General features: G+C 33.5%; 1 protein-coding gene across 1 annotated transcript in view; it reads right to left on the reverse strand.

Moving 5' to 3' along the window:
- LOC149421008 (uncharacterized) overlaps window positions 1-3,576 on the reverse strand; it is a 36,264-nt gene extending 32,688 nt beyond the window's left edge. The window contains exons 1-3 of the mRNA XM_089635154.1: window positions 3,531-3,576; window positions 2,881-3,097; window positions 846-2,754 (exon numbers count right to left, since the gene is read on the reverse strand). Of these exons, the coding sequence (XP_089491280.1) occupies window positions 846-2,610 (1,765 nt within the window). The 5' untranslated portion in view covers window positions 2,611-2,754; window positions 2,881-3,097; window positions 3,531-3,576. The remainder of the gene's footprint in view (window positions 1-845; window positions 2,755-2,880; window positions 3,098-3,530) is intronic.
- Window positions 3,577-12,566: the final 8,990 nt, after the last annotated feature.

Raw genomic sequence — 12,566 nt, forward strand, 5'->3', positions numbered from 1 at the left:
CCCTGCATGGAACAACTTAATTACTATAAAAGATATAGAAACATCTTCACTATTAGAACAGCTAAAGAATTGTACTATAAAGAAAAATTTGAAAAAAAATAACCCAAAGTAAATATGGAAAATATTAAAAGAAGTTACATACATACAAAAATACAAACAGAAAATACTATTGAACATCTAAATATTAAATTAATAAATTAGATACCAATACAAGTACAGAAACTGTAGCAAATCATGTGAATAACTTGTTCGCAAGTATAGGAGAAGTTTTAGCGAACCGTAAAAATACAAAATACAAACACACTAACACAAACAAATAGATCAAACATCAATACACAACCGACGCAACACAGATTTATACGCCAATTATACTGTAAAACACTACTAAACTACATTTTTGGCTTTTAAAACTTTGGCTTGTAGAGCATTGACAACATGGTCAGGTTCTCTAATTTTCATACCGCGTTGAATTCGGCTATCCGCTAACTCTGGCAAAAGTGATTCGTTGAAAAACTTTGTCAGGCGTGGTAACACTTTTAGCTCAAATTCATTGTCAGGATATATTCTTATTACTTCTACTCCACTTTCAGAATAAATTATAATGTCACAGAAGTCCTTTCTTGTAATGAATAATTGTCCTTGAACTTGAAATGAATAATTATGTGACTTCTTCAACACAAGTATTCCATTCTGCACGGCAACGAAGATATTATCTTCCAGAGCTGCGTCAAAAATAGTTTTGTTTCCGATTGAGGGCAGACATTTTACTTCCACTATACCATTTTCTCCAACCAATCCATCTAGACTTGCCCCCAAGTATGGCCATTCCTTTCTCACAAAAATACCACATGGCGACACTTTTACCTTGTATCTTTCCTCGTACAAGTCAATCGCAGTCTTTTCTTTGATTCTGCCATAGATTATGGCTTTGGTCATGAGGTCTCTCCTCAGAAGCAAATTCTTGACAGTATTGTGTCGGGGTGTAGAATTTCTTAATTTATATATAACGCCAAATTTCGAAGCTGTGAGCCGTTTATGCCTCGCCTCCATCCAGAGAGGATTGTCTGCTTGACCGATTGTCAATATTTGCAGTTTGGTGGTATCTGCTTCAGAGGAAATTTGATGACTCAGCATATCCATGATGCAAGTCATCTTTTCATTTAACTCCTCAGAGGAAAGGTCAGGTTCTGCCGCTTCGGGTCCATATTCACAGTCCGGTCCTCTACTGACGAGTGATTTTCTAGCTTTATACGGGTTAGTGAATACCAAGCGTCTAGCCAAACAACGACGTTTGAGTCGCCTCGCTACCACACGCTTGGTCGTTTGACCAGGTGACTTCCCCGTGATCGTCTTGTGCAAGTCAGTGATGTGAGCTGATCCCAAGGTGTGACTCAAGCCTGCACCGTAACATCGACCCTCGTAACTTGTACCTTTAGAAAAATCTATTCTTTTGCCACCTACAAACTTACTGACAAGTGACATAAAATTCTCAGCTAAGTTCGTAGTGACATTTTTCGTAAGTCTATCCGCTTTACGGACAACAGCATCCAGTTGGATGCGTAAATCTGACAGCAAATGCGATTTCTCTAAAAAGGGTACATAATTGATTGCATCACCACCAATGTGTTTGCAGTATTGAGCACGACATTTTGTGTGACTTCCAAAAACATGGTCAGGACCATTTTTGAGGTCATTTCGCAACTGGTCCAAATTGCCATTAGCCTGCATTATAGCACCACGTGCAACACTTTTCAGTCTTTTAATTTCCCTTCTTAATATCGTACGACTGCTGGCATCATACTTCGTGTCCATTGTCATTTTATACAATTTGCTCGTATAGCACTTGACAACGTGATTTGCACATTCGAGTTTTTGTATCTTGTATCCAAATGGGGCCATTTCTCGCACCCTTGCATAAACACTGGAGTCACCATCCCCAATTAAAAATTTGGTCCAAACATTGAATTTCTGAAAAATAAATTTAAGGCCCTCAACTATTATAGTTTGTTCCATTCCTGTTGATGGACCGGAATAGTTACTACTGCACTCATGTGGGCGCGTATTTTCACGTGCTATCGCACATTTGTGGCAGTACTTATTTTTAATACCGAGATATAGAAGCTTCCCCGTCCGTCTCCCGATAATACAGGCCACTCCTGACTTTGCAGAGAAACTATGTCCGTAACTTCTCTTGGACCAACCTCCGTCAACAATTGCTGTTATAAATGGATGTCCTTCATCGAAGTCTCCATTGTCACGAGCTAGCTGCGCCTCTTGTCGTATGTTGCTTGACATTTGTTCAGCTAAATGGGTCTTCCATGACATAGCAACCAACCTCTCGTGTCTTCTAAATGTTGCAGGGCACATGAACGGAATATCCATTGTACACAAAAGCTCCTCTGCTTGCTCATGTCCGACACCAATGTTTAAAGCCCCCCAAACAAGAGAGGTGTTGATTGTCGTTTTCGGAGGTTCTGAATACACAATGGATACCTTTTCACAAAACATACATTCGTATCTCAATTTCGATAAAAGTCCATCCCGCGTTTCTCTCACCAGAACGAACTTTCCTCCTGTACATGTCATCGGGTGCAAACATATTTCCTCCATTTGACGACAAAAGAAATTGATGTCCACAACCCGTCTACCGCAAGGAATGTGACCGCAAACTTCTTCAGTGCTCTTCTCAATGAGTAGTGGTGGTAGGTTTTCAGGAGCAAAGTTGCCATCAGGAGTAATGTTGTCACCAATCTGCTGTAAAACATGTTAAATATTAATAATATTCTTTTGTGGAGTAACCAGCAAAATAATTTGTCAGTGTGAAAACATTCTGAAATAATGCATGTTTATGAAGCGTCATGAAAATGAGTAATTATTTACCACAGGGGTGCTTGCCACGCTTATTGATGATTGATGGCCTGCCAGTTTTGAAGTTTTCGCATACGTTTTTGACAAACCAACTTTCCACTGAGGTTCGATTTCGTACGACTTAGGTGAATCTACGTCAAAATTCACATCGAACACAGGGATATCCAAATTCACATCTTCAGTAATATTCAGTTCTTCAATTCGTCGTTTCTTCGAATACGCATTATTCCTGAAAAAAATATTTATTGTGAATATGTACGAAAATTCTATTACCAACGCATAAGTACAAAAGTTTCGGGGGGCCAACTGTCGGGTGATCAACTGTCATGTGTTCTGGTGTGACAGATGTTTATTCACCCTTCCCACTACGGTGCAAGGCGATGGGTCGAGAGAGTCCCGCAGGAGAGGTAAAAAGATCTCCCTCAACCAGTGTCTCCAAATCCGACCCCGACATACAGTGGGTGAAAAGACGCATCAGCCGCCAAGTTCCAGACAATTGAACCCGGGCACCTCTGCTAAGTCATCAAAAGTAGCTGTCATAGGTAACCTCTTAGGCTTACCTATGACAGAGGTGTCGGTTATCCAATGAATGGTTCCCGGGGCAGCGGTCCACATATCCGCCTCTCAAATTAACAGGACTGGACTAAGACATAAAAACATACCTTGCTGCTTGCAAAGATTTACTCCTCTTTGATTTTTTTCCCGTAATTTTCCGTTTCGTCATTATATATAAAGAAAGTAAAGGCGCTGCACTGCACTGCACTGAATCACTTTTATAATAAAATATTTAAAAAAACTAATGTGTACCAAATAAGCAAAGCACAAGTCTAGTCACAACGTAATATTATGAAGATGAAATGCAACAACCCCTGTTGTCTCACCTCAATGTAATCCGTCACTGAGCATTATTTTTTTGACAAAACATATTTATGTTGTAACTTGAAAACCAATACCCATATACCCAGATGAGGTTTGTTTGAGTTGCCTTTATGAGCCTTGACTCACACGTGCACCATAATTACGTGGCACTAGTAATTACGCTTGCTCGCTTCAAAATACTCTAACCACAACATATGGCAGTCAGGTTATTTGTGTTTGGTCTTTTCATTCATGTTTTTTGATAATAATTTACAAAAACAATAATAAATCGATATAGGACCGCTGACCTTCTGTCTCTTGAAACGAACATGCACATAAGTATTATATTTGCGGCATTTTTCAGAGCATTAGATACTGTCAGTATCGCCCTGATGAAAGACCAAAAATCATTATTTAAATTTAGACCGTAGAACGGGTATTATTTATTGAATAAGTGAATCTACCTGGCTATTCAGATTTGGTCACCAAACACGGCTAAAGCCATTTCAAGCAACGTTTCAATTCTGAATGGTGGTCTTACACCAGGCGATACTGAGAGTATCTTTCACTATGGAACGTACCGCGAATATACCATACGTATATTAATTCATTAATTGTGAATAACACAAATTAACAAAATAAAATTTACTTGCCCACTTCGGGATTCGATCCCGCAAACTTCGAGTCGAGAGTTTTACAGTATAATTTACAGAATAGCATAACTCATGCTAACACAAACTCGATACTCAAGTCGGGACATGTCAAGAGTCAGAATAATAGAATAGTATGTATGAGACGATGTATGAATGTGAATGAGGCAAGGAGTGTGTGCCAAGACCGAGTTGTTTGGCGGTAATAGGTTAGATTTTTTTTCTCTTTTTCTTTTTGTACTTATTTAGTACTTTGATATAAAAAAACAAATTCCTGTAATATCGAAAAATCTGTTTTTGAAAAAATAATAAAATACACAGATTTAGGAAATGAGTTCAAAAGAATTTGACATTCTCAGACTATAAAAATATTACCATTTGTAATTTCGGCTACTGGCATTATACCTAGCTCTCTTATAAAAAATTTAGGCGTATTAGATCTATCAAAAAATTTATATATAAAAATGCAAAAGTCAGTCATTTTAAATACATGTAGGATTACAAAATATTATCATATTATTAATATTTAATTTTTTTAAATATGGTATAATATCATATAATTTAATAATAATAATATTTTAATTATAATATATATTTTAATAATTATCATATTTTTATATATTTTATATATTTTATATTTTCTATATTAGCACCGTCCGAGTATACATTTAGGCACAATCAAGTTTTAAAAATAATTCACCAAAATTTGGTAACTAAACATAACTTGATTGACTGCCGTAATGTAGTACCATATTATGAATACGAACCAAATTCATTTTTAGAAAACGAATTTTATAAAATATATTATGATAAAACTATACTAACAGACCGAGCGATTAGTCATAATAGACCCGATATAGTTTTACATGACAAAATTAAAAAAATAACTTATATCATTGATGTCGCTATACCAAATTCCTGTAATATTCAAAAATCTGTTTGCGAAAAAATAAGAAAATACACAGATTTAGGAAATGAAATAAAAAGAATTTGACATTCTCAGACTATAAAAATATTACCATTCGTTATTTCGGCTACTGGCATTATACCTAGCTCTCTAATTAAAAATTTAGGCGTATTAGATCTTTCAAAAAAATTATATATAAAGATGCAAAAGTCGGTCATTTTGAATACATGTAGGATAACAAAAGACTTTTTAAATATTTATGTCGAGGGATCAGTAGGATTTATAGGCCCTGTTAGAAGTTCTACCGAGCCGAACCCTCTGATATGAAAATATCTGGAGTCGTGTTGACGTGTTGTTCTTGTATTGCTTTGTAGTTATTTTGCTTATATAATGCACTTACATAATGTTGATTGACTAGATGATCATTTGTGGAAAAGTGAGTGGAAGGGTTAAGTTTTTCCTTTCGGGAAGATTTAACCCGGACAACTAAATCGGAAGTTTAAATAAATAAAAACTTAATAATACAATCGGTTTGAAAAATAAACAATAACCAAGACTCCGACCATGATAGCGCCATCTGTTGGGATATTTAAAAGAAGCTTTTAGTTCGATGTTCTACCGTATTAAAATTTTCAAATAGGCAGCACCAGACGGCCTATTTTAAAAGTAATTTAAAAATCTAAGTTTTCTTTCTTAAATTATAGTATAAAAAATATTAAATTAACTTTAAAAAATGGAAAAATATAATACCAATAATTTATCGTTTAGTTTTGTTAAATAAACGTATCCAAAGTTTTATAATCTGCATTTTAAAAACGAGAACAATTAGTGTTTATGAAAAAATTAAACTACGAACCTATTTTATTTATTTTTTAGTTTTTTTTTTCGTACGTTTAAAGAAAACCCCTTCAGGTATTTTTTGAAGATATTCAGCCTTTAATAGTATTTTTTAAAACGCACGTATTACGGTCTGAAAAAGGTCATATTTTCGATTTGATTTTGATAATTACTAAGCCTATGTTAATTTAAAAAATGTATAAAAAAAATTTTACTTGTTGAAAACACTATCATTATCGATTTGCTTAATAATATTATCATTATTTTAAATTAATAAAAAACTACACTCGGCCTTAATAGCGCCAGCATAAATTCTACAAATTTTGAAGCTGTACATTGCCTTTGAAACATAACGCGTGCGCTGTGCGAGTAAAACATTCCGTGGGAGCCTCTCCACATGTCGGCTAGCCTATCAATTCACATTAGGCTCGAGTGAATGGCTCCTGTATATTATGGTGTCCCTCAGACCTCAACCCCCAGCCGTGGTCTACGGGACACCATTTCCTCACGTCGCGTGGTCTATGCCGTGGTCCAAATGGCAGCATCACGCACCACGCGAACAAACTGAGCAAATATTGGAAATGCAAAAATACGACGGAATTTTCTGCTATCGAATTACAGGGATATTACTAAATTTGTGCTGTAGTTGTGTAACTAACAAAATTGTTCCTACAACAAACAATAAAGAGAAAAATGTATAATGTTATAGAAGTGCGGTCAGTTTCGTCTAACTTTAAATAAACATGATAAAATATTTTAAATTTTCGAAATTCTTTCTTGAGCCAATCAACGTTTTTATTGGCCTGTCTGAGATCTAGGAGTTAACAGCTCTTATATAAATTTGCCACAAATATAGTGCTACAATTTGAGTCGCTACTGCGTACTAACTCGTCAAAACTTGTTACACTATTAGAAGGCGATAAGCGGTGCGCGTAGACCCGAATTCGGTAGTTTTTGTTAAAGCGTTGGTAGAGTTGGAGGTCAGTTGGAGGTAAAAAAGCGGAACCTATTTTTTTCGCTTCATGACTCATCTAAATATAACAGATCAATGGCCACTGTGAATAAGTCAAGTTATTAGATTACTGTAAAGTACCATCTTATGATTTTGCTGGTGGAAAATGTTTGTAATGTGTTTTTTTGCCATTTGGTCGTCCTACATAGATGATATTTTTTCCGTTTAGATAAATTTAGATCAAAATATTGATTGATCTAAATTTTTGATACAAGATAAACCAAAATGTTTTTACGGAGCTCTCTGATGCATAGTACAATGGGGTTAAAAGGTTAATATACTTACATTATCGTACTAAAGTATTCATCGGTGGTACGGGAAGAGATAAGACATGAAAAACGATACTCTGAGGAATTTTACAACGCAATATAATGAACTTTATATCTATGATTATACATACGCGATTAATTACATATCCTGGGCATATTGGCAAAAAACCTTAATTGGGAAATATGACATTTTAACTTACTAACGCAGATTAAAAATAAGCCGACGTAGCAAAGTGGCTCCGTGCACCTGGCCGGCAGTGAGACGGTGCGGGTTCAATTCCCGTCGGCGGCATTTTTGTTTTTTCGGAAGATTTTTTCAATTTATATTTGTGTTTCAGACAACCATTGCTTTTATGAATTAATTTTAAATGTATTTATTAACGCCGAAAATATTATTATTATATCATGAAGTTATTTGCACTCTATAAACTGACAGAATACGTATTAAATTAAAAATTTCTATAATTAAAAAAAAATAATTAGCGTTAAGTTGAAAACGAATTCCTTTGAGATGGCAAAAAACGTTAAATCGATATAATGTCCATGGATGTGCACTTGTATCTATCTGCCCTTATCATTTCTGGCAGAAAAGTAAATTTGACTTAATTGTGTTTGACTGTTGGTGTTTGACAGTTCGATTGGAATACTATTTTTAAAATCAGATGTAATGCAAATGTGTGTTTAATTGAAAAGAAAGTAAAGCAGTTAATTTTAAACAAATACCTAACGCACAAAAATCACTTACTAGTTACTTTGTGTTTTTTGCAAGAACAAAAACGTCTTGCAAAATGTGCAAATCGATATCATTTTGGAAATAAACTTAAAAACAGGCTATTTGTATATTAAGATATTTTTAAATGAACATACATCATGATGTCATATTTTATATCAACACAAACAGCAATTTAATTTGATATAAATGTTCAATGTTGGTACAAAACTTAAATGCTTGTTTTCTTTAAACAGCGATTTTAGAGTTAACGTTTTTTGCGAGTGGCTTAGTGCTAATTCTCTTCAGTTACATATAAATCTAAATATTTTTAATTCATTAAAAATCTGGTCAAATTATTTGTTTTCCTGTTAAAGACAGGATTGCAACCCTATCGTAACGAATAAAGCGACAAATTGCATAACAGACTGTCAGTAAAGCACGAATATTATGAGGAAGTCGGAACACGAGTTCCTACAAATTTTAATATTTTCACATTTCGTCCATTTTTTTATTCGGACAAGGCCACCTGCATAAACGCGTGTTCAAATATATTCTTAATGACTAATATTTTACCATGAAATGGTAATGCTGTCACATTTTTAACAAACAAGCCGTACTTACCTTTGTATATATTGGTTCTTTGTACATATTAACTGGGGTCACTTTCCGTAACTCCTTATAAATGTCCAAAATAGAATCAAACAATTCAAGCATGGTATGCTGGTTCAAATTGGGTTTGAGTTTAAAGGAAGCAAGCTCTTCACTTGCAGAGCACCTAATATCAAGTTTCGTTGCATTCTTTACCATGCAGAACACAACACTGGTTAAATTAGTTCACCAGAGATGAAGATATTTCAGAACTTTCTTACAGAACGTTATTATTTAATATATATATTTATTCATCGAAGACAATATTAGCAACTCTAAAACGATAATTTGAAACGGAAAAATATTCGGTCGCATCTAGGAATTGGACCCGGGAAATCTTTGCTCTACCACTGAGCTAATCCTACCATATTCCCTTCGGCCATATTTAACTGAATTATACTTCTTCCGAGAATGTTGATAGAATGAAGATGATGTTGGTAGTTCTTAGTTGAAGTATGATTCAGTTAAATATGACCGAAGAGAATAGGGTCGGCTTAGCTCAATTGTAGAGTAAAGCCTCAACAAGGCTTAGGTCCTGGGTTCAATTTCTAGATGCGACCGAATCTATTTCTAATAAAAAAACAAATAAATATGTTTTTAACCACTTTAATTTTAATTAAATTCTACTGGTTTTGGAACAACCCTTCCTTCACCAGGAGAATACTAAAAACAGTTTTTGATATTTAAAAAAAATGAAAACAAATTTATGTGTGTTTTTATCGTAAATTATGACGAGCCAGAAAATTAGTGCTTTTTACAAATACGAATCTGTTTTCGATTCAAATTTTCGTTTTAGAGTTACTAACATTGTTTTCAATGTTTAATAATAATATCAATTATTATAAAACGTTGAAAAATTATAATATTAACTCTAAAGTTGACTGCCCGGAGTTGCTGAACAAAATAAATTTCCATGCGCCAATTCGATACAGCAGACAAAATACCCTTTTCTACATTGATAGATGCAATACCAATTCCAATCAAAATGAATTTATGCAAAGGACATGTAACTACTATAATAATAAATTTGCAAATATAAACACTCATGCTGACTACTATTACTACAGAATTTCATTGTATCACATTCTAACTCATATTCACGACTGTTAAATTGATTGTACCTAATATTTTAATATTACTTGCTTGGCAACTTTTCCTTATCCCTCTCCTCCCCTTTCCCTTTCCAACCTAAGTATATTTAAATATAGTTATAATCACTTTCATTTATTGCTGTTTATGGTAGGCATATTATAGGTTTATCGTTTGTTGAATTTACATTTGTATTATTTTTTTTTGCTGCTTTATTCTGTTTTTTTTTCTATTTTTATTAAATATTCTAGTTTACAGGTTATTTTTATGTTTCTGAATATCTATCTGTGAACATTAATAATTGGTCTGTTTTTTTTGTTATCCTCTTATGTATATTGTATTACTAAGACTGTTTATGTTCCTCAAATAATTAAATAAATAATAGTATTGTGTGCCTAGTGCTTAGAGAAAACAAATGTTTGAAAGTGTGACATTTTGTAACTTTCCGATTGTAGTTTCGAACATTTTTAGCTCTGTGAATGTAATTTGTCACTATTAAAATATAAAAAAAATAAAAGTAGGCCGAATAATGCATCACCATCACCATTAGATCGCATTCTCTTCTCTACTTTCTCCCCTCAGAGTGTTCCTGAATACAAAATGTGTGAATAAGAATTCATAGAGGCGTAAAAAGATGATGAATAGGATATTACTCTTACAAAAGGACGTGTAGGTGTTGCCCACGAGAAAATACATCACGAGCTAGTGACATAAATTGAGGTAACGGAGACCTCCTCCTTCGTTCTGCACTCCTAATTCAATAGTCCCCTCCTAGAAACATTAATTATTTCCAGAACATTAAAAAACTGAAGACAAGCATCCCACTGCTTTTGTATTCAATATTCACAGGCTGTCAAATGTTGTGTAATGAAAATATCTGACAAGACTTTGAACGAAGAAATAAAAATTCTATAGCCGAAAGAATGAATATTTTTATTTTTCATATTTTGTGATTTACAGGTGGTAAAATTTCGCTTTCGTTACTTTGAGGTTGTCACAATATAATTAGCTTATAATGTACCTACGTTAGAATTCATTATAATATTGTGAGATAAACGCGTGATTAATGTTTGTGTCTCGTGTGAGAACTTTAAATAAATCATTTTTAAATACTCGAGGAAAAATGCTCGGAACGTCTCTTGTTAAATTGTCACCGATATTAATGTTTTACTAGACTTAAAATGTTTTAAGTGCTTGTTCATGAATGAAAGTCAAAAGTTATGAAAAATTATTAAAACGTTGACATCGCGAAAAATAGGTATTCACAAAAGGCATTATATTTATAATAAAGTTCCCAGAAAACCTTTTTCACTTCTAAAGTTGACGAACCTTCCCGACAGCTTTTGTTCATCCTCTTTAGAACCTTGAGATTTTTGTATTATTTATTTCAATGGAGGAATGTAAGGATCAGGCGAAAGTAATAATAAGTCAGCGTGCGTAGGTATTCAAATGCTTCGCGTACAATTCACAAGGCGATAAAATGATGAATATTTCAGAGTGAGCTCTTTATCTCCGAAGAAAATATTTTAAAGTCCTAGAGATCCTTTACGAAGTGTGGAAACAAATAAGAAATATGATTTGAAAAGGTTAGGAGTTAGAATATATAGAGAAGAGAAAAGAAGCGGGAGGAGAGAGGAGAGACTGAGCGAAGATTCTTCTGCAAATCCCACCTAAGCTTCAACTTCCTTTAGGATTTTCGGAAGTCATTTATCAGCCGTGTGTTTTATGTCCTTTCGCAGGGCATTTTGTACATGTATTACTCTTTATCTACAGGCTACCACACATTCCCATCATCTGACATTCTGCTTTTGGTGGACTAACTTTACGGGCGTTGGGAATTCCGATTGTCGAAGGAAAAGGGTTTTGCTATTTTATTATTTATATTTAACACACTCTCTCGACTTGCCCACTGATTCGTGAATTTCATGCTGCCGAGAGATACCTAAATGTTAAATGTGAGTAAATTAAATACATATATCTTTTGTTCATACCTCCTAATCTTTAGCAGATAGATAGTGAATTCGCTACTAAGGGTAGAAGAAAATCAATAAAAATATCAAGAAACGCTGCATTAAACCCCAAGTTTTAAATTGTTATTATTTACGATAATTCTCAAAGTTATAAGTATTTTAATAAACTATTAAATATGTATATTTTTTTAATTTTTTTTATTTATTACTTGTAAATTATTTAACATTATAAATGATAACAATATGCAGACTTATATATATTTTTTTCGTTATTATTCTACTACTCCATAAGTTGAGCTCCAGGAGCTCGTGTTTATGGGAGGAGTATTTGCCTTTAGTTCTAATGATTTTTGAAACAATAATCAAAAACTTTTAATAATAATAATCATAATATTAACATAGGTACACAAATTAGAAAAGTGTGTTTTTAAAGATAATTAAAATAATATATCTTTTTACAGATTAAGTAAGCGTGAGGAAATGAAGGGTATAATATATCAGGTAAACAAATTAGAAAAATAGTTTTTTAAATACAATTAAATTAATATATATATACATATTTTTTTACAGATTGAGTAAGTGTAAGAAAATTAGGTGTACAATATATCATTATTCAATTTTAGGGACTTAATTAACTTTTTGAATTGTTCATAATTCACAGTTTGGGTTACACTAATTTTATTTTTGGACAATAATATATTGTACCATCTTACACCTAAATACGAATAGTGGTTCTGAGCCGTTTT

This window comes from Hesperophylax consimilis, chromosome 9 (assembly GCF_061612785.1).
Source record: "Hesperophylax consimilis isolate HC1 chromosome 9, BYU_Hcon_1.0, whole genome shotgun sequence".
Lineage (NCBI taxonomy): Eukaryota > Metazoa > Arthropoda > Insecta > Trichoptera > Limnephilidae > Hesperophylax > Hesperophylax consimilis.